Source organism: Corvus kubaryi, unplaced genomic scaffold (assembly GCF_017639235.1).
Source record: "Corvus kubaryi isolate FWS band 111438036 unplaced genomic scaffold, C.kubaryi_AGA036_p1.0 37334, whole genome shotgun sequence".
Taxonomy (NCBI): Eukaryota; Metazoa; Chordata; class Aves; order Passeriformes; family Corvidae; genus Corvus; species Corvus kubaryi.
Window position 1 is genome coordinate 7,305,278 of NW_024581108.1, and position 22,493 is coordinate 7,327,770.

At 36.8% G+C, this 22,493-nt stretch overlaps 2 protein-coding genes across 5 annotated transcripts in view; both read left to right on the forward strand.

The window, feature by feature from the left end:
• Positions 1 to 5: 5 nt before the first annotated feature.
• On the forward strand, positions 6 to 12,690 carry DBT (dihydrolipoamide branched chain transacylase E2). 2 transcript variants are annotated; one of them, XM_042030078.1, is made up of 12 exons: positions 2,342 to 2,425; positions 3,123 to 3,187; positions 4,166 to 4,289; positions 4,462 to 4,537; positions 5,439 to 5,620; positions 5,980 to 6,107; positions 6,842 to 7,085; positions 7,863 to 8,029; positions 8,745 to 8,822; positions 9,738 to 9,929; positions 10,092 to 10,163; positions 11,003 to 12,690. In XM_042030078.1, exons 6-12 carry the CDS (start codon positions 6,018 to 6,020, stop codon positions 11,168 to 11,170), a joined length of 1,011 nt encoding a protein of 336 aa, XP_041886012.1. In that variant the 5' UTR covers positions 2,342 to 2,425; positions 3,123 to 3,187; positions 4,166 to 4,289; positions 4,462 to 4,537; positions 5,439 to 5,620; positions 5,980 to 6,017; the 3' UTR covers positions 11,171 to 12,690. The 2 variants fall into 2 exon arrangements, with proteins under 2 accessions (XP_041886011.1, XP_041886012.1); XM_042030077.1 differs by lacking the exons at positions 2,342 to 2,425; positions 3,123 to 3,187 and adding an exon at positions 6 to 108.
• Positions 12,420 to 22,493, forward strand: part of LRRC39 (leucine rich repeat containing 39) — an 11,414-nt gene continuing 1,340 nt past the window's right edge. The window contains exons 1-10 of one of the 3 annotated variants that reach the window (XM_042030089.1): positions 12,420 to 12,508; positions 12,729 to 12,830; positions 13,298 to 13,352; positions 13,928 to 13,973; positions 16,088 to 16,323; positions 17,188 to 17,302; positions 18,654 to 18,810; positions 19,365 to 19,501; positions 20,923 to 21,068; positions 21,441 to 21,593. In XM_042030089.1, coding sequence (XP_041886023.1) covers positions 16,199 to 16,323; positions 17,188 to 17,302; positions 18,654 to 18,810; positions 19,365 to 19,501; positions 20,923 to 21,068; positions 21,441 to 21,593 — 833 coding nt within the window. In that variant the 5' untranslated portion in view covers positions 12,420 to 12,508; positions 12,729 to 12,830; positions 13,298 to 13,352; positions 13,928 to 13,973; positions 16,088 to 16,198. The remainder of the gene's footprint in view (positions 12,509 to 12,728; positions 12,831 to 13,297; positions 13,353 to 13,927; positions 13,974 to 16,087; positions 16,324 to 17,187; positions 17,303 to 18,653; positions 18,811 to 19,364; positions 19,502 to 20,922; positions 21,069 to 21,440; positions 21,594 to 22,493) is intronic. The other 2 variants (XM_042030088.1, XM_042030090.1) reach the window with 2 other exon arrangements.

The following is a 22,493-nucleotide window of genomic DNA, read 5'->3' on the forward strand; positions in this document are numbered from 1 at the left end:
GGCCGCCGCCGGTTGGCTGTGCCGGGGGTGTGTGCGGGGCCGCTCTGCGCGGGTAAGATGGCGGCCGTGACCGCGCTGAGGAGCAGCTGCCGAGCTGCGGGGCGCCTGGTAAGGGGAGCGGGGGCCCCGCGGGCGGCGGCGCTCCCGGCCAGCCGGGGCGGGGAGGGATAACGCGCGGCATCCCCGTGTCCTGTTGCTGCCGTCCGGCGGGCAGACAGCGAGCACCGCGCCTCTGCAAACACGACGCGCTCGTGGACCTGCCGCCTCGGCAGTGCCCGGGGGCGGGCGGCGCCTCAGCTCCCCTCCCCGCTGTGCGCTCCCCGTGCTCCGCGCAGGTGACCGAGCCCCCGGCGGTGCCTGGGACCGCCCGCCCCGCGCTGCACAGGGAGCCCCACAATTGACACCCTCCGCCCCGCGCAGCCCCCGGAGTGCCCTGCCCTTGCCCATGCTCTCTGTGAAAGAAACGTGTGCCTTTCTGTAATAAGCCAGTGACATCCTCCTCTTCTGTTATTTTTAAGTCATCCCATTATTGCTTTGCCCATACCTTGCTGTGCCCTCACCGCTTCTCCTCCCTTTGCATACCGCATCTGCACGGAGACGGTGTGGCTACACGTACAAAAAAGGGAAATGGGTTTCTTTGAATCCCAGGAGCCTTGATACTTAAAAAGTAGTTGAGATACCTTACCATAAGAAGTGAATCTACTTGGTTGCCTTTTAGGATACTTACAATCTCATGAACATAGATTTAGTTCATGCTTCCTTCTGTCTTCTTGTATTACAGTCTTTTTGCTGTTATGAAGAGTGTAGGCTTCCAATTATATCACCCCTATTTTGTGGGATGTCAGAGAAGAAATAGCTTTTGAAACTTAGAAACAAAATTAAGGATCGGTTCCAGTTTCTATTATTTTTTTCCTCTTAATAATTCATATTGTAATTTTAAAGCATGATGATGAGGAATTTTTAAATGATACTTTTGTAACCTAGTTTTAAGCTAGTAATTTATAAGTATTTATTAATAATTTTACTAATTAGGAGCACTGAAAATAATGCTTTCTTTTTAGTTTTATTTCTAACCATCTACTCTTAAATCCAGAGGGAGATTCTGATGAGAATGCTCATCTTATCCACCTTATCTAAGTACATGCTGAACTATAGAATTGGCTGGTTTATAGTGCGTGTTTCTTGCAAGCACATCTTCAGTCTGAGCCAGGGGGCCTTTGTGTTAAGTGGTAGGGAAATGGCAGTTACCAGGACACTGGGACGTGTGCTAGGTTTTTAAATAAGGGATGACATCGGACTAAAACATGTTACGAGGGGTGTTGCTCTAGTATATAGGTAACTATATACTTGGAAATATAGAATAGGTATGCAAAACAGATGCAATGCTCATTAAAATGACTCAATGGGACAGAAGTCAAGAGAGTTCAGCAGGGCAGTATCCTTTAATGCAAAGTCATTGCCTGTGAGCATGTACTGTTCAATTTGACTTGGAAATTTAGTGTTACTCAATCAGGTAATCAGTTCTCTGCAGGCTGCTTAAAAATATTTTGTTCTGAGGCCAGCATACATTTTCAGGATCAGTGGTAACTTAGAAAACCAGAGTTGGCTTGTTTTTGAGGAAACAACCAGAGCTGAACCTGAGGAGCAAGGCAGTTCTCCCCCAGAGTGCACTCAGCTCTGCTGTTGGCTCGGGTCAAACCACAGCTCTGTCAGCCAGGCTGGTGTGGCCTCAGTCCCAGCAAGAGACTGAGTGGGCCCTCAGTTTCTTTTTGCCAGTGTCACTCTGCACATCGAAGACTTGCACAGGAAAGGTGTTACCTTGCCGTGGCATTATTGCCTTTAAATTGCTGTATAGTGTAATAGTAGTGACATTAACAAGCTCAGTACCAGCAGTTATGTTTGGGGTTTATTGATAGATCTTTCCAGACATGGGAATATGTAGATGGGTATGCTATGGATATTAGAGCTAATTTTGTCTTTTAGGTACCGTTTTTATTTCCTTATTTGGCATTACACCAGTATTGTGGTGATTAAATGCTGAAATTGTAAGCACAGTCTCTTTGTTTAGTGGATTTTCATTTTTTCCTTGTTAGTAAGGAACACTGTTCTGTGAAGAGATTGTGTACTGTATTATTACTCTTAACATGCTAGCACACCAACTTTTTGCTAGAGAATGTGCAAAACTGAAAACCAGAAAGATTCCGTTTTTAAAACTGCTGTAGTTTTGAATTATTCCTACAGATATAATATGAAACAGCATGGTAACTCTTCTGTAACAACACCAGTCTCTTTTTTTGGCAGTGACATTACTAATTCACTACCTGCATTGGTAACCAAAGGTTAAAAACACATGGAAATCATTGTGAAACTTCACATTTAGAAATAGTTCAGAGATTTGATGTGCTCCTTGTGATCATCTTCACAGGTAAATACTGAATGTTTTTCATTTAGGGTCATATAAAGAGACAAGAGGGTTTTTGCAAGTTTGTGACAAAAAGGTCTAGTTGAACAATTTTTTCAGTAACATTTTTATGTAAACATGTACCCTTCAAGTGGGAATAAAGCAGAATTAAAAATAGGAGAAAATAGGATTGTGAAGAGGTATGTTATATACCAGTTTTGTAATTTAAGGAGAACTTTAAATGTATTCCTAAAATATGACTTTTCGTAGCTTAAAATTGCCATGTTACCTGATTGTTGAATATGGAAAGTTGTTTGGAGGACCAATGGAAAAATTTTGTGTTTGCTTGTTATAGGAAGTAGAAAAATACTCATTTTAAATCAGTAGGTATGATCTTAGTAGCAGGCAACTGAAAGATAACTCATATGATACAACTTTGATGTGTCCGTTATGATGGATTGTGTTGTATAAATCTTTGTTCCTTAAAGAAAGGTGATATTAAATATAACTTGCAGTACTAGGTTAAATAATACAGAAAATGAGTACATTGTCAGTTCAGAATTGTATGGCCTGCTGAATAATGTACTTTTTAAAGAGTGAAATGTGGTAGCAAATAGTTGAACAGTTTGGGGTGTGGGGGGGGAAACAGGAAGTTTCATATGCTCTGTAGTTACTGAAAGGATTTTTTAAACAAGAAGTTAAAATGAACTTTCCCATGCAGGTGTGCTGTTTTCTGGCTCCTCTAAGAAGATAATTTCTAAATTTTACAGTTTTGAGCTACTTGAGGTACATTGTAGCACCTGAATTTTTTTCGTATCTCTGAGTAAGTTAGAGATAGTATCTACAGAGAGACTGTTATTTTTATAACTTTTACAGCACTTTTAATACAATATAACACCAGAATTACATTAAATTTAATAAATTTTACTAGACAAGAACAGGTCTAAACTAACTTGTGTTGAGATTAATAAAATACCTGTCTATGTCAATGCAAGCGCTACCAGCTTTGCTTTTGTTCACAATCATGACTGATTACATGATGCTTTAAAGCATAAAGTTTTGTCTGAAGAATCTTTCAGAAAATTCTGTAGACTGTTTTAAATTGATTTCTGGATAAATATAATTGTAACCATAAAAGGAAACCATCTCATGCCCAGTTCTTACAAAATATCTTTGAAGCTAATTTGGAATGATGTTTACTTGGAAATTATTGCCTCCTATATAGGAACAAAAACGAAAGGGCACCTCCCTGTGCCCTCTGGTGTGAATTTCCTTTCTGATTAGTACTTCTGATCAACCTCTGGTGGGAATTAGAGCTGATGAAGAAAAATATGCTGGTTTTCCCTGCAGTCTAGGAAAATCTTCCAGCATTCATCCTGGATAGGAATATTTCAGATGGCTGATGTACTTGATAGTATGTGTGCTTTTTGTGTGCCTGTCCTGATTAAGCTAATTCCTGAGAGAAACAATAGCAGTGAATCACTCACCAAATCCTGTCATGATTTTTGTTAATCAGTTATGTCACTGTGACTTTGATCTCCCCATGTGTTGTGTTAGTGAAAGAAGTTAAAGAGCTGCAAAGCTTTTGCTAATGTAAGGGTTATTGTATATTCAAGAATGTATTCAGCATCATTGTGTTTCGGTAAGAACTTCTCTTACATAGACTAGAATGAAACGATTTCAGTATTGATGTTACATCAGGAATGTTAAATGAGCTCTGCATCCTCAGTCCATTGTATTAACCCTTGAGACTTTTCTCCCCAGGTTTGCACTCATCGCATTAGATCGTGCAGCAGCATTCGCTTTATAAAATCAAAATATGTGTGCGTGTTTGACAAATCTGCCCTCAAGTTTAGTCATCAACAGCGATTATTCAGAACATCTGCTGGTAATCCTTTTCATAATAAAATAATTCATTTTAATTTGCTATTTTATGAGTGTTATGTTAGAGGTTTGCATATGGCTGGTGTGTAGACTATTTCTGATTAATTCAGATTTTTCTGCCTGATATCTTGTATTTAATGTTAAACATACTGTATTTTCTTATTCTCTGTTTCAAGTTTCCTGTGGCCAAATTGTCCAGTTTAAGCTTTCTGACATTGGGGAAGGAATTACAGAGGTGACTGTAAAAGAATGGTAAGCTCTGCTTTTCTGGAAATCCACTAAGAAATCAGCAGGTAGTTTAGCAGCTTTAGTTATATTATCAATTAATTATCTGAGAACATTTCCTGGGTTACTAGTGAAGTTGTTCTGGTTTCATTTTCCACATTTTAAAACCTTGTACATATGGAGCTTCACATTTTGTTCATTTGCAATCTGGTGTATTTGTGAGTGGAAAAAGTGGAAGGAATGGGATGCACCTGTATATAGGATTTTCCTTCAGTGATTAATGTTTTTTAAGTTCAGGAGACCTGTCTTTCATTATGTTTACTTAGACTGAGCTTTAGAAACAAATGACTAGTCCGGAGAGTCCACATAATTTTATCCTATAACCCTTCTCTATTGCTTTTAGTAAAAGATTTGAACTTTTAAATTGTTTGTAGAAAGCCAGCGATTAATGGATTAAACAAAATCAATGTGCACAGTGAATGAAGGCAGTGCTGAAAGGCCTTGTTCTTTGCACAAATACCTCTCTTTGCATGGAAGACAGTGTTCCCCACTATCCATCTCTTTCCTGAAACTGATCGTGTACTTCTGACAATTTGAAACTAAGAACTTCCTTGCATTCAGATTAAGCTGGGCTCATTCTTATTTTTAGATGCTTTATAATCTGACAGGAAAACTCTGCTTTACTAAAGTAGATGTAGTATGTGTATAATGATATTCATAATCATTGTGTCATTTCACCCAACAAAGGGTTCTGCAGCAGTCAGGCAAAATGCATATAGCCGACACATCCAGTATGTAGAATTTGTCTTCTCGTCTGGAATGCATTTCCATGTTGTGGGGATGTATATTACTGAACTTAGCAAAGGAATACACAGAACAGATTTTTACACTGACTGTGTTTCACAGTAGGCTGTGTGTTGCCTCCTAGGTACATAAAGGAGGGTGACAGTGTGTCTCAGTTTGACAGCATCTGTGAGGTACAGAGCGATAAAGCCTCTGTTACTATCACCAGTCGTTACGATGGCATCATTAGAAAACTCCATTACAGCATAGATGATATTGCTTTTGTTGGAAAACCACTAGTGGACATTGAAATTGATGCTTCAAAAGGTACTGTAAGCCATTTTTTTTTCTTGCATATTTTATGTTTGTTGCCATAAAACAATCAGTGACACAGAAGCTTACTTTTTCCTCCTGAAAATCTTAAAAGATTTTTTTCCCTTTATAAACTCAAGGAATTTAAATAGAGAAAGTTGCAATATTTTATTAGAGTTTAAAATCTCCTAGACATTTCCTATTGCATATTTAGCTTAAGCAGCAGCCTTTAACAAACTGTGTTCCCGTCCATATTAAATCAAAGTAAATAGTAAAAACTTCAGCTGTCACAGAATCACAGAATGGTTGAGGTGGGAATTTAACAAATGCTTATAATAATGTAGTAAAGTTAGTTACTTTCTTTTTGTTTGCAGGTGTTTCTCCAGAAGAAGATGTTGTTGAAACACCTCCTATGTCTCATGAAGAGCACACTCACCAAGAAATAAAAGGTCACAAAACATTAGCAACCCCTGCAGTTCGTCGCCTGGCCATGGAGAACAATGTAGGTTTGCTGAATAAGGTCCTGCTGCATTTTACCCAGCTTTTATATGGCAGTTTGACTGTCTAGAAGAACACTGATCTAGATGAAACACTTGTTTTCAAATACATTTTACATGTATGAAAACTGTTGTAGAAATGAAGAGGATTGTGCTTTCTGATGATTACGGTGGATAGAAAAAGAATTACTGGGCTTAAAACACAGCTAGGAAGCTTTAGGCTGAAGATTGAGAAGACCTTTCTAGAATAAAAATAAGAAACTGTCAGAGGAGATTCCTGAGAATCTCTACAGAGAAAGAAGGAGGGGGAAAAAAACCCAAAACAACCTTGTTTTGTTTTTTAGATTTGTATTAGAGCAGAGGATATACTAAGTGATGTTTTACATGCTTTTCTAATGCCTTTTTTCCCCTATGAATATTCCATTGGTTTTGAAAGCTTATGATGCATTTTTGGAGAGAATTAACTCAAATGAATACTTCACTATTGATCCTGTGAGGTAATTAAGAGGTTAATAGTATTCTCAGTTCCTCCTTGAAGTATGCAATCAAACATAGTGGGACTAGTGGGACTTTTGGATGATTTGAACAATGTTGAATACCTAGTAAATTATAGAAAGGGAAAGAAAACTGCAGATATGTTGGATCAGAAATGGGAGCAATTTTAACCTTAGCTCACAATATAAGATATTTTTATAGTGCTGTGAAACTAAAGTGTCACAGCTTGTTATGTACTTTTCAGATTAAATTGAGTGAAGTTGTTGGGACAGGGAAAGATAACAGAATCCTTAAAGAAGATATACTCAACTACTTGGCCAAACAAACAGGAGCTATTCTGCCTCCATCACCGAAGGCTGAAATTGTCCCACCTCTGCGAAAAACAGAGACTGTGCCAGCTGCTCCAAAGGACAAAGCACGGAAAATCCCTCTACCTGTTTCCAGACCCATTGCATTTTCAGGAAAAGATAAAACTGAACCTGTAACAGGTAAATCATGAAATACAGAGTCTTGAGACCATGGTCACAGTAGGCTACCAGTAAATGTTGCTCTGTGAAAAGCTGATTCTTTTTGATGGGAGTGTTTCATGTTAGTGTTATGCAAGTGAGCGTTTAGGAAAACATTCTCTATAAGAAGCATCTCCACTGAAATTATTTTATGAAATATTTGTTGATGTTTTGGTTGGAAGGAGTTGGGCTGCAAATTGCATTTGGTCATTCTTCAAATGTATGCTGAAACAGGTAGGAATTCTGAAACGTGGATTTGTCATGGTAGGGATCATTATGCAATGATAATGGCAAAGTGCAGCGAATTTAAGGGTTTATCAGTGCTTGATAATAGCATACTGCACTATTATGTGAACAGTATTCACACTTGTTCAGGAGAACAGTGCCATAAAAGACACTAAAGTAACAAAAAATCACATTAAAAGGGGAAGATTAAGGTTTTTTGCTTGCCTTTCAAGCAATGTTTATTGGGAGAGGCTGGAAAGAGAAATGCAGATTATCATATTATGATTTCACATTCATGCATACATAGGAGAGAGATGTAGTAATATAGTCTGAAATGTTACAGTCATCAAAATTGAGTTCTGTGAACTGAATAACTCAGTAAGTGCTGTTTACCCTGTTCTTTTCTGGTTATGGTTTGGCTTTAGTTTGGTTTTTGTAAGCTGTGTAATTTGTTTAATGGAAACAGATGAAATTTCACCATAACTTCACAGAAGCTCCTTTTGTTGGTTTAAGAAGACAATGAATATTTTCCAGGTTTTCAGAAGGCCATGGTAAAGACTATGAGTGCAGCCCTGAAGATTCCCCACTTTGGTTATTGTGATGAGATTGATTTGACTCAACTTGTTCAGCTGCGAGAAGAGTTGAAACCTCTAGCTGAACTCCGTGGAGTTAAGCTTTCCTTTATGCCTTTCTTCATAAAGGTGAGGCATGCAGCAGAGCCCTGCAGGGAGTACTTACACAGGTTTTGCCAAAATCTGTTCAATGATTGTTGTAAGTTTGGAGCACCTCTCTATCATCTGAGTTATGGCAGATCACAAGAAAACTTTAAACTTGTTTTTTGTTTATTGAGCCACTTATCAATTTACAGTTGGAATTGCAGCTAGGGTTATGCAATATAATTGAAATTTTTAAAAACATTAATGGGAAAGGGTAGAGTGCCTTCAGCATCATTTAATATGGAGGTAAGCATCACTAGGTGTTTGCATCGCACAAAACAAATTTTTGAAATTGTCTGTATTTTTTGAGCTCCTTTAAAATGAACCTCATATGAAATGCATCACCTTTGTTGTTGATGTTATTTTTATAATCTTTGTATTGCTAATGAATCCCTTAGATCTCTCACTGTTGTCCCTTCTATTGTTCAGAAGAGCAGGCAGTTGCACTCATTTAGTTGCCATGGTTCCATTTCCAACTGTTGGCCTCGCTGAAGGCTGATGCGCTGCCTAAGCTGTGCAGTGAATGCACAGCTTAGTCTGAAATTTCTCATAATGCTGTTGCACTCAGAGTGCTACCTAAACACTCGTTCCATATTGTTATTAATCTAAATTTTCTCCTACCATTACTTCTTTCCCATGGAGCTCTCTGGTTATAAAATATAAACCTCTTATTTCGTTTCCTTTTGTTTTATTCAACCAGGCAGCCTCTCTGGGATTGTTGCAGTATCCCATTCTTAACGCTTCTTTGGATGAGAACTGTCAAAATGTCACATATAAGGTTTGTAAACTATGGATAAACGTTGTGAGCAGAAAGTGTACAGTAATGTCTAACAGGGGCTTTTCAGAAGCCTGAGCTAATTGTAAGAACCAAAATTATGGTGTTGTGCAGGAAAATAATTTGTGTGCTCAGATTTTGAGATCTAGATTTGATTTATTATTGGTCTTGTTTCAGTAGATAGTTTCAGTTTGTTAGATAAGAGTCACTTTGTTATTCAGACTTGCCTCAAAAATGCATACTGATATGTTGATTTCCTATTTTTCGCCTGAATATAGGCCAAGCTTTTAAAATGAGAACATTTCAAATCTAATACAACAATTTTTAAGTAATAGCACAGTGATTCTACTATTCCAACACTCAACCCTTATATATTAAAGTACAGTCTTGATAAAAGTTACAGCATTTTCATACAAGCTGCTGGATTGATACTTCTGGGCAGCAAATATCTATTTTCTTAAGTTATGTGTACTTGCTCCTTGAAGTACAAACTCTTTTTGTGCTGTTTTATAAATAGCTCTCAGAATCCTTATATTCCTTCCAACAAATGAAAAGCAACTCCGTTTCTTTTTTTTTTTTGTAATTTTAGTGTTCTCTTTAAAATCTGCTATGCATGTTTTGTTACACATATGATCATCCTAAAGTGCGATGTTTTCAGTGTGAAATTGATTCCAGGACTTTGTATTCTCTGAAGGTGAAACTGTTAGCATCAATTTACAGTTTGCAGATGTGAGGCTAATATTAAAAAAACTACATCATTTTCTCTCCTCAGAGTTGTATGCAGGAGTTGCTTACTAAATACAGCACTTTCAGGTTAAAAAGATAAATAAGAAAAATGTCATTTAAGTGTCTTTTTATGTAAGATACATTTTGTGTTGACAGTTTATATTAATATCTGGTTAATGACACTTGTTGCAGGCTTCACACAACATTGGAGTTGCAATGGACACAGAGCAAGGTTTAATTGTCCCAAACGTGAAAAATGTTCAAGTCTGCAGTGTGTTTGACATTGCTGTGGAATTGAATCGCCTACAGTCCTTGGGCTCTGCAGGCCAACTGGGAACAAGTGACCTCACTGGGGGAACATTCACCCTTTCAAATATTGGCACAGTAAGTACAGGAAAAATGAGAGCTACATCTGAAATCTGCTTCTGAAATGCAAACTTTACTGAAGTTTAATATGCAGAGAACAAAACCTGTAGCAAATAATTCAAAAGGCAATCTGCTTTAAAAACAACTGTTAAATAATATCCCCACCTTTTCCTTTTCTAGATTGGTGGCACTTATGCCAAACCAGTGATACTACCTCCTGAAGTAGCTATTGGAGCACTGGGAAAGATACAGGTATATTAACTTTATCTCAGTGATGTGAATGTTAGCTAAGGTCATGAAAATGGAACATGGAGTCTCTCTTTGTTGCAGAGAAACTGCATAACTCATGGTTGAAAAGTTTGTGGTGTTTTTAGACGTTTAAATGTTTAATTAGAAGTCTCTTACGCCGAAGTTTTATAGTTATTTTCTAGAATCCTGTTATATTTCACTCACATCTGTGTTTAGCCTGCTAGTTACTAAGAAACAATCTAAACATAGTTTTACAAGTTTACCAGCATGGCAATAGCAATTTTGCTATCATCAGGGAAAAAGCTTAAGAAGTATTCCGAAAATGAAGTTTAATTTCATGAGCCAGATAGCTGAATCCATACAGAATTTTGAATGTGAAGGCAGTTTTATATTTTCTGAATTTCAGGCTTTAAGTCTTTAATGTAGACATTTGAGCTCAATGCTGGAAATGAAATTAGTACTAACTGAAATTACTTCTTCTATGTGCTTCCTCTGAGCATTTTTTTAGACATGCTTTAAAGAAACAGACATGTTGAGAACTAACAGTGCAATAAACTATTCAGGAGGAAACTTTTGAGTCAGGAAAGGCTGTTACTATTTCAGTATTTCCATTGTGGTGGAAAAGGGCTATGACTGTTTATTATGCAGGCTTGCAATATATTCTAATCTACAGCACAAACAGTAATGGAAAGGTCTTGGGTTTTAGTGTGGTGCTACTGCTGTCTGTCTAATTCAGCAAAATGTTTAAATTTAGATCAACAAATTAACAAGAACAAAAAAAATACAGATTTGCTAATGGAAGTATCTATTATTTCTGGTTTTGTCCTTCCTCTGATTTTTAGGTTCTTCCTCGGTTTAATGGGAAAGGTGAAGTATTTAAAGCACAAATAATGAATGTGAGTTGGTCAGCTGATCATCGCATCATTGACGGAGCTACAATGGCCCGGTTTTCTAACTTGTGGAAATCTTACTTGGAGAACCCTGCTTCGATGCTGCTGGACCTTAAATAAAGGAAATCATGGCTAGAATATGCCTTTAAACTGTGGATTAGACTGAATAGCTAGAAAAGCTGTCTCTGCTAACATGTGCCCTTTGCTACGTGCATTATATAGTAATGTTATGTGGTTAAAAGTTCTCAACAGCTGATATCAGTCTCAGTTAGTTGTTACTTCTTTTAATTAGTATTGCTGTAATTTCTTCTACAGCAAACTGTCAAACTAAATAGGTCACAGCTTCTGAATATGGTGGTGGAATGTCTTTATTTTGCCTTTTATAGTAAGAATGATTGTCAGGCTGGTGTGACTGAGTGCCACTGCTCTACACCTGCAGTATTTATAATCTGAAGGGGAATTCTAGAGGGGCATACTCATAGTTCTTCCATTTTGGACACGTAAATTTATTTTAACAAATAATATCTGAATTCCCAAAAGGGATTATGCAAAAATCATGTACAAATAAAATGCCTTTAATGCTTCTGCCATAAGATGTTCAGAGAGCTTTTTGTTGTTTAATTGAGTAAACCTCTTAAGTCTTTTGCTAGTCCACTTTTTCCTGGCAAGTACTTGCACAGGTACTCTTTATCAAACTATAAATGAAGAGGCCATATTTATTCAAATGCTTACTGACAACACTGATTGAAAACTATCAAGGTCTTAATACTCTCTAGAATATCCTGTATTTTTACAGGCTGAAAGTAGTTTCAGTCCTTAATGCTTTCCAGTTATTTTTATTTCTTATAGAAAGCATCTGTCTGTTAAAACCAAACAAGAAAGAGAAAACAAAATAAAAAAAGAAGGATCTTGTTTTATTATTTTGTCATTAGGTAAGCCTGACAGTAAGCTGATCGTGATCTACAAGCTTGCATTGTGTTATCGATACTCAGATACTAGAATTTGACAGATTTATCAGATTCAACAAAGAATGGACATTAAAAATACTGTGTGAGATAAGGACTCTTAAACTCAGATACAAGGCACATAATGAATAGGTTCAAGTTAATGCCTTTAGAACAGGAAACTGTTATGTGGCTTTAAGGTAACTTAACAGATCATGAGGATTGCACTGGTGATTTAATGGGAGATATGAAGAAAACTGTTGGATGTAAATACCTTCTAGACACATAAGTTTCACACAGACACAAGAAAAGACAGTTACATAGCCTTAAAAATGAATTTGTAATGCACAAAATGGACATTTTCTCCTTTTTTTAGATGTATCAAAAACAGGAGCATTCTCCAAAATTGTAGACCAAAGTTGTCTATTGCATTTAGCTGTGAAGATTTGAGACAGGCTGCCAGAGGTGGAATCCCTGCTATCCATGATGCTGAGACTGAATAAGAGGAAAGCTGGTAATGTAGGAGGGGGAGTGTGGAGCATCCATGTAAGGTGCTATTAATATTTCTATTGTGGTATAAGGGTCTTTATATAAAGGTCATTTCTTGCAAAGTTTGACTAATATATCATGCTTATCACCTATTTCATTTTTATCAGATTTATTTATTCCTAATAAAAAATATAAAGCCACAAAGAATTGTAGTAATATTGGTTTTATTTGTGAATTTTATGCAGGCAATCCTGTACAGGTGACTCAAACTCTTTCTTCTAGCTTTAAAGAACATACTGTGCTCAAGGCTACCAAAAGAACACAGCCTAATATCTACTTTCCTACAAGTATGTTGTTGTGGTAAGGGCTTAGGATAAAGGCTTAGGATATTTTTTAATCTGATGACCATTGAGAAAATAAATTGAGGAAATATAAGTGTATGAAAGAAAGCAATAAAATTACTTTGAGATATTTAAGACAGAATAATTTTACTTACACAAGGAGTGGATTGAAAGCTAAAGTACTTAGTGTCTTTCTAAGTAGGTATTGGTGTTCATGTATTTAGTTTGTGGTGGACTGGAGAGGGTCAGGGGTTTTTTTGTTATAAAGTTCTGTGTGGTAGAGTTATAACCAAATTGATGTTACTTTTAAAATTTCATCTTCTTCACATTTTATACTCCAGTGCAGTTGGTTAGAACTATCCAGTTTTATGGCTTCTGCCTTAAATAGTCACCTGTGATTATTGTTGTCTCTCTTTCCATTTGATTGAAGAAAAAGATTCTGACAGACTTGTTCTCCTATTATCTTCTCCAAGGGCTATTTGAAGAAATAGAATGTTAAATATGTTTCATGAGGAAGCATGAAAAGGGGTGAGTAATAACCCCTCTGCACATCCCGATAAAGATTATTTTTCTGTCTGGACTTTGATAATTTGCACTAAATTCTTCAGCAAGAGAATTCTTCAGCATGGGCAAAAGTAATGAGTGAAATACTTACTGATGTAATACTTTTTCTAGTTTATTTAGTCAATGTTGCTGTTTAATAGCACTTTGAAGCTCAGTTACCTTGCAGAGAAGCATTACTAAAGAAAGCAGCTGTTTTTAACTCAATACTAACCTTTTTTATTTTTAATTATAATTTTTAATTCAAAACAAACTCATTGTGTAGTATAACAAGTACTCCTTTGTTCTACTTGTTCACAATTTTTAAACTTCTGTTAAAGGGAGTCTAGTTTAGGGGAGCCCAGTCACACTCTGCAAACTGGGAAGACTTTAACAGTGGTAAATGCTTGGGGGGGTTGCAAAAGTGCCTCATGTGATGCCTTCTATTCTCAGCATAGGTTAAAATTAGAGCTAGACTGACATTGCATTGGAGTCTGAGTGAGGGTTTTAAATGGGTTTGGTAATACAGACAAGATTCATAATTTATCTCTGCTCTTGTCCAGAAAGCAATGAATCACAGAAAATCCTTGAACACACCAAATAATTGAGGTAAGTTGTTGTTAAACTCTTTCTGATGCTTGGAGGTGAAGTTTTTGGGAGATCTGATTACTTGGGAGTGAATTTGCAGCTGTTTTACAGCCACGTTTGGGAATTCACTTCTGAATTGTTGGCTGTGATGGCATGATTATTATGGTTTTATTTTCCTGACAAATAATTAGATCTAAGAACAAGAACTTTTTGATGGTAGTCATGTTATATCATGAAATACTCCTGAAAATAGTCATATACTTAGGCCCATTGGTATTTCATGGTTCTAAGGCAGTACTTGTTGAATAGTACACTTTCCACAGCAAAAGAGAGTTGCCCAGAGTAAGCTTTACTGGAAATAAATATTGGTTTGACTGTATAGTATGACACTGGGTTTAGTAGTACAACTATTAACAAATGTCTCTTTTCTGCACAATTTGTATAAAAATATTTCTAGTTTTCTACCTAAAAAGGCTTGTAGTTCAAAAAGTGTCTCTAAGCAACAAGAAATTATAGATTAGTTAATCACTTGATCTCAGTAGAAATTTAACCTTGAAAAAATCATGCAGTTTGAATAGTAACCACTAACTGGAGCAAAAAAACCTCATGCATACATAGCATTACTGTTGCATATTGGGATGGGGATGGGGAAGGGTAGTTACTCTGATGACCATTGAAAGAGAAGCTAATCCTTCAAATTAGTAAATGTGATCACGTTTATGTGGGGGAGGGAAAGAGGATACAGTCCTCTCTTTACAGGAAAAAAATCCAATTCCTCTGTAGGAACCCAAAGGCCAGACTGCACTGTGCCACGCTGGGGTTGCCATTTGTGTCACTTCTCAAATCCTGCCATTTTTCCCTAACAAACAGAGAACAGCTAAGAATAATAAATATTAATGTATTAGACCACATTCTTCTTTATTCAAGATTTATAATTTGATTTTTATGCTGTTTTTGCAACAGGAAGGAATCCTGACATTTTACATATTATTTGCTTACAGATTTTAACTTGATTTCAGTATAATCAGGCTTTACAAATAAGTATGTTAGCAAAAGATGTCGTAAACATAAAGTAGAATGACTGACAGTTTGAACACAAAAATGGTCACTAAGCAATTGTGGCTTATCCAGGCCATACAGAATTATAACAGAAAAAATATAAAAGAAAAGATTGGTTCGAAAAGACAGACCTGCAGCAATTATTGTAGGGAAATATATGTATGAAAGGACATGAAATTCCTCTTTTGTTGTCACCTACCTGCTTGTTGGGAAGAAAATTATCCTTACTTTTTTAGTTTGAAGCATATGTAAGATATTTTTCTTACTTGCCCCTACAAGTATCATTAAAAAGTTAGAAAGGGAACATTCCAATCATCAATGTTCAGAGTACACTGCTGCTGGCATGAAGTTTAGCCCTGCAAGCTTATCTGAGTATCAGTGTCTTGGCTCCAGTAATGAAAATAACAATGATTTTTAGAGGTATGCACTGATTAGGATGAGTGAGTATCCTATTTTGCTGCTCTTCAGGACAATATGTATTAATTATCTCACTAAAGGATAGATAACTTTAAAAGTTTAGACTGAATTTAATTTTAAATGTGAGTTCTGACACCCAGTAGGGCTACACAAACATTCAAAGAGAAATCAGAAGAATTTAAAAGCCTTTTCCTAAAGGTAATGCATTACTAACTATAAAATACAATGTAATGAGTTAAGCTATGAAGAAAATGAATGCAAATAAAGTATACTAATTAATTTCCAAGAACAGTTCAGTTCTTATAAAGTGCAAAACTCCTGTAGCTGCAAGTATTTATATCAGGTAGGTGCCAGAATGCAGCTATCAGAATTTAACTGCCTTAGATTGCAGGTAACAGCTTAATTTCTTCCTGGGATGGGAATGAGTACTCAAATCTGCATTTAATAATTATTAAGGTCAATGCATAGCCTACCATTGGAAGGAACTGAGAGAAGCAGTTGTTCACTGATAAGAATGCAGAGACTGCAAAAAATACCATTTCTTATTATAATAAAATTTATCTAGGTGCAATTATCTATTTTTATAAAGAGAAAGCAGTCAATAAAATCCTGTCAGTTCTTTACATTAATTTAGTAACATAATGAAGTGGGTATTGCAGTATTTTAGTTTTCACATCACTGTCCCCATCTGGTAACTGATACATGAGGTGGTGCATTGAGCCTGAAATTCAGTCAGATTCCTGCAACTGAATCTGAACATGTAAAGGATCATGGCTGAAACTGCAGTTTGCCTGGGAACATTCACTGCTGTGAAGACACTCTGGGAAGTGAGAATACACAAGATAAATGAAGAATTACAGAAAGAAAAGGAATTCAGGCAGAGGTCTGCAGGAAGGTAGGTGAATTGTAGATCTTTAAGTATGTGAAAAGCTAGACCATATGTTACATTTCAGAAGACTGTAATTGGTTTCTTCAAACTCATCCAGACTCTGATTCTTTAGTTGTTACTCCTGCAGGATTCCCAGTGATTAGAATTTATCTAGTGTCTATGATAAAAATATTAGTATATAGACTAAATGCCCTGAAGTCAGATACTAAAATCCTCTGCTGTGTAGATATTCTAACCAGTGAAGATTTGTTATGCTTTCTTCTCCATTGAGTTATTAACAGTTATTAGCAGGGTTGCTTGGTCAAAAAATTGCCAGCAATTTTATGAAATTTGAAGGAATTTAGCATTCTATTTTTGGAACTCCTAATTAATCAGATGTGTTTGAAATGGAACAACAAATTCAAAAGTTACTGGAGAACACAAGCAGAAAGAAAGAGAATTGCTTTGTTGTTGGAATTCTTGCTTAAGTTCCCTTTGGAAATCAAGCTAAAAGAAGCTGATTGACCTTATTTTGTTGCACTTATATATGGTGGAATGGAAGGCTTTCATTTTAGGAGACTGCTTCAAAATGTGGTTTGGAACTTAATTCCACATGACTTTATATTCTGTGGCCCTCCTGCAACATGTTGAAAGTGAATTATGTCCTCCTCCTGAATGTAAATTTGAAGAACTGTAAATAGAATTCCTATAAATTACCTCAGCTGAACATTAAGTGTTTGTCTTCTCTCCAACTGGTAGTATATTAACATCCAGATATAATTAGTGTTATTTGACAGTAAGGCAATTGTCTCTTTTATTTCCAGAAAATAGGATAGTATTTATTGGCTGTATTCATTGTGGCACCACTGGCAGATCTTCTTTCCCTTGTAGGCTACTGCTTGTCTGGGAGGAGAGAGCTGCTTTAGCAAAGCTCAAAGAAAAAGTTATTAATGAAGATGGAAGAGCAATTTTAAGGATAGAGGAAGAAGAATGGAAGGTAGTGTTGGTAGGAATGACTGATGCATTAGAAAACTACTATTTACAACTTTACACTTACAGTGGTACTATTTTTGTTCTATTAACTGCTCACTGTGCTTTGCTAACAGTGAATTGGGACACACTGTTGTGAGTGTAAAAGCAAGCTGGGTGTTTTTTAGTCCTGAATATTAAGCATTACTCTGTAAAAACAAAGCCCAAAAGGCTTTTCTGAATTAGAAATTATTTACCCGGCAAATTATGATTTTTATTATGTAAATTCTCATTTAACATTCACACACCAGAACTACTGAAATGTATCAAGGTGAAAACCCCCCTCCGTATTTGGGTGCATGAAAATATTTCTTATTGTTTATTTTCTCTATCTAAGAGTGAAAATGAGCCTGTAGATCCCCAGAACACTGTTATTGTTGTTTCTCATGCACAGAGGTAATCTGCTGTTAATTCTGGCAGAGTGAAGGTCACCAGTGCTCTGAGCCATGCAGAAACACACAGCCAAGCTCCTAGAAAGTGATGAGAATTAGTCTGTGTTGAGGCCAGTGAGAACATGACAGCCAGACCCAGCCAAACTCTGCTGGTCTGCAGGCCAGTGGTCCTTGTTCAGAACTCTTTGAATACAGACATTGTAGTTTTATTATCTCTCAGCTCTTCTGCTCTCAGCTGCTCACTGTTTTTACTGACAGAACAGGAATAGAATTTAGATCTCCCTTTATGTGCAAAAATCCATTTAGAGCAGTTTCATCTTCAGTTATATTGAATTTTTTTTAAAAAAAGGAAGAAAGAAAGAAACAAAAACAAGCCTGAAACTTGTCAATGACAGAAGTGCAGGTATTTAAATCCTGGAAGCCAAAAGTAGGCAGGTTAAATCTGTGATCAGAATGACAACCCACATTCGTGTTCACTTCAGGATCATGGAATCATGGAACATGCTGAGTTCACAGAGTCCAACTCCTGGCCCAGCACAGCACCATCTCCAAGAGTCACACCCTGTGCCTGAGAGCATTGTCCAAACATTTCCTGAACTCTGTCAGGGTTGGGGCTGTGACCACTTCCCTGGGGAGCCTGTTCCAGTGCCCAACCACCCGCTGGAGGAAGAACATTTTCCTAATATATTGATGTAAACCTTTATAAAATATAAACCATTTCCTAATATGTATGATATTAAAATCATATCAATTATGCTTGCTATTCTTAGCATATTTTAGAAAACAGTTCCCAGGATTCATTTTGTAACCCACATGTTACAGTATAGCTTAAGAAGAAGGACAGACTGTTAGTGTTTCAAGCAAAACTTCTGCCTCAGCCTGTATTCTTCCTGCATACTAAGTTGAATTTCTTCCGGTTCACATTTCTTGTTGTAGACATTACCTTCATGCTTATTGAAACTAATCCATCTCCAGGAATGGCAGCTTCACAGAACTAGTTTGCAGAAAATTCCTCAGTTTATTGGAAGATTTCACAGTCTTGTTGTTCTGGATCTATCCCGGAATTCAATTGAAAGTGTACCTAAAGAAATTGGTGAGCTGTGCTTTCTTTTATTTTAAGCTGCTTTTCTAAGAAAATTGGTCTTGCACAAAATGTGCCATTTTTGTGCCCTTTGCTGGTCTCATAATCCTACTGGGTAGTAAGAAAACAGATTATTTAAATGGGACAGTGGGATAGAGATCTCCAAACCATAGATTCCCTTTAAACTAAAAACGGGGCTGGATGGAAGAGACATTTCTCTATGAAAGCTCCCCATGACAGAAGAAGAGCCTGTTTGCACAGCAGGGACTAGACATCATAATGCAGCTAGCAAAGTGATATTGAAAAACAGACTTCATGTTCTGAGTCCACAGCATGAGTAGCCTAGTCATAATTTTTTGGATTTGGGTTTTTCCTTGAAGCACTCAACTACAGTTCAGTTCTGTACTAAAGAGTCCTGAAGTGCTACTCTTCGCAGTTTGGTGATTTTTGTTTTGTTTTGTGAGAACACAGAGCATTTATATAACAGTAAAAGGATAAGACAAAACAAGTAATGCTGTGCCTCAAATAGAATAAACATGTACATTTTTCATTTGTGCTCTCTACAGGCCAGCTGACCAATCTCCAAGAGCTGCTTCTCAGCTACAACAGAATAAAATCTGTTCCTAAGGAAATAAGTAACTGCATCAGTCTGGAAAGACTGGAACTGGCTGTCAACAGAAGTATCTGTGATCTTCCTCCTCAGGTTTTGACAGACTGTTTAGTTTTGTTTAATGCATATTTTGAATTTATACAAAGCCAATTATCATTACACATTGCACTTCTGATTTCAGATTTGCTGTGATACTGTGATTGCACAGTACTACCCAGAAACACTGATGTGAACAATCTTTCTATGACTGGTCAAATTGAAGCCACATGAGAAGCACATACCTGAGTAGCTGAAGGAGCCAGTCTTTATTTTGGCCAGATAAATGACTTGGCCGTGCTGGGAGGGCAGTGATACAGTCCGTATCAATTTGTTTAGGCTGTTTATCTTCACTGAATTACCCCACTAAGAGTCTGATGCCTTAGCACAGAGAAGTTCCCTTTTGAGAGTATAAATTGGTACCATATGCTGGGGCACAACTGTAAGCATGTTTACCAGAACAGCCAGCTCTGAAAAGGGGTTGTGTGATTTATACAGTTGTCTGTGCAGAGTTGAACAAGTGTTGTTCTCAAATGCTGAAAACGATTATGGGAGACTAAAGACAACTACTCGCCTACTATGGAACTTTAATTTGAATTCACCTAAATGTGAGAGACCTGCATCTGTAACTATTAGTCTCTTAGATAGAGATGACAAGTATGTAACCATATTTGCTTGTTTTAATTTATTTAAAAAGCCAGTTGTGGCAATAGTTGACAGCAGTCAGTGCCTTGCAAAATTGAGTGAGTTCAAACAGCAATAGCCAACACAGAATCTTCAAATGGAAATATACACTATTAGCCAAAATCCAGAATTTACAAAATCTATGTGGATATAGGTTGCATGGGGTAATGTAGAAAATCTGTGGTTCTGTCCTATGGAGACTGCAGCAATGTGAACACTGTGAAGCTCTGGTTATGTGCACTTGAGTGGCATTCAGTGTTTAAACAGTTGGACCAGATCTGCCATAAAACATCACTTGAACATCACAAAAGCACGTGAAGGCACGATTCACCAAAGCACTTAGATGCTATGTTGCATTTTTAGAATGTCTTGCCAGAGTAGTAGACTTACAGCATGGAAGGTGTCAAGATTTACTCTAAAATACAGTCCATGCAATTTGATACATAAAAATCTGAATATTTGACTAATGAAAATGGCATATTGCATGGAGTATGAAATACTAAGGACAGTGCTGTCTTTAAAATTCTTTTTCTTGAGGCTTGGGGCATAGCTGCATTGTAGTCAGCAGTTAGGGCACTCACTACTGGGTGGGAGGTGAAGTCCCAAACCTACCTACCCTCCAGGCAAAACTTACAAGGTACCTTATTGTTAGGTACTATCAGCTATTGTAACTCAAAACCCTTCTGTGTTTACTGGCTTCAGAATGTGTTTTAATGTTTCTCAACGTTATTAGAGCACTGCTGTACTGCTGCAACAGCTACACAAAGTTGGATTAAATCTCCCCTTCTTTTCAGCTCAGTGATTTAAAGAAGCTTTCACACATAGATCTGTGCATGAATCAGTTTACTACCATCCCTTCAGCTCTTCTCAACATGCCAAATCTGGAATGGTTAGATATGGGGGGAAACAAACTCCAGGAGCTCCCTGATGCAATTGACAGGTAAGTAAAGCTCAAAGCTCATCTTGGTCACAATTCCACTGCATCGAAATTCTAATTAATAAATACTACTTCAATAGGTAATTTTTATGTTAACCTCACTCAAGATTTTATCAGCCCTAGTGTGATGTTTTGGATGAGCTGAAATAATCCATTCAATTAACAATAAATTCAGTATCAAATATAAGGTTAAATATTTACTGTCAATGATATTTTTGAACAGGGATTAGGTGATTATCTTGGATATGGGGCTTCCTTTGATAATTGCTGCCTTATGAGTCCTTTATGTGACTGAAAAATTAATTATTTTATGGTAATAACTGATATGATCTATTTTCTAAATCTTGATTTATTGCACAAATACCTATTTTTCAGAATGGAGAACCTCCACACTTTATGGCTCCAAAGGAATGAAATAAACGCTTTGCCAGAAACCATTGGTAATATGAAAAATCTTAGTACTCTTGTTCTTAGCAACAACAAACTTAAGGATATTCCAGCTTGTATGAAGGACATGACAAATCTGAGGTAAGAAAAAGCAATAGAAATACAAATGAAAATACTAGAAAATATTTTTCAAAGCCTCTCTTGAGTTGTGTATCATAGTGATACTAAGGGAGAGGAAAAGACACTACCACAGTTGTAGAGATGGACACAATAAATCAGCATAATTACACAGATTAACAACAATTAAGGATTTAGTCAAGCAAGTGTAGTGAAACTTAGTAATAAGAAGTTAATTATGATAGCTACAGTCTCACATGAAAAAGTAAACTAAAACACATTTTCTCATTTCATAGCCCTCCCCCTATAATTGCCCTTTTATATCACTCTCTAAAGGCAAAAGCTTGCAGAAAAATACATGGCAGGCGTAAAAGTGACAAAAAGTAGAATTTTGCTATTGAGAAATCAAGCATTCAGAATTTAAAAAAAAAAAGATTAGGTTTAGGGACATGTCCTGTACTTGATATGAAAAATAAAAAATAATGTAAATTCTTAATTGGTAGAATTTGAACTACTCCTCAGTATACCATGACAGAAACTTTCCTGTTGTTTGCATTTTCATTCGGATTGCTGGATGTTGGCCATTTTAGAGAAACAATGCTAGTCTGCATAAATCATGCCTAACCAGTAAGACAGTTCCTGTTCTCAGCTCTTTTGGAAGCACCTCCTTAACTAAATATGTACAAACATAGGCCCAAGGATGGACCAAGAATAAAGAGAGACAGGACTGGCTCCTGCCTTGCAAAGCTGGGCGGAGGCATTTGCACTGTTCTCATCCACTCACCTGCTTGTGAAAGCTCAATACACCTGACAATGGGGTCAAAAACTGATGGAAAATTATGAGGACCACAATGTTTTTTGTCACCACAATCAGCTACTGTTAGATAGCATCTTCTTAGTTTATTTAATACTATTGATAGAGTA

Bases quoted from the DNA above. Each gene is read 5' to 3' on its own strand.
- DBT (XM_042030077.1), top strand. From the start codon at position 58: ATGGCGGCCGTGACCGCGCTGAGGAGCAGCTGCCGAGCTGCGGGGCGC. The intron at 109-4,165 runs GTAAGGGGAGCG...TTTTCTCCCCAG, and splicing joins GCCGAGCTGCGGGGCGCCTG to GTTTGCACTCATCGCATTAG. The intron at 4,290-4,461 runs GTAATCCTTTTC...CTCTGTTTCAAG, and splicing joins ATTATTCAGAACATCTGCTG to TTTCCTGTGGCCAAATTGTC.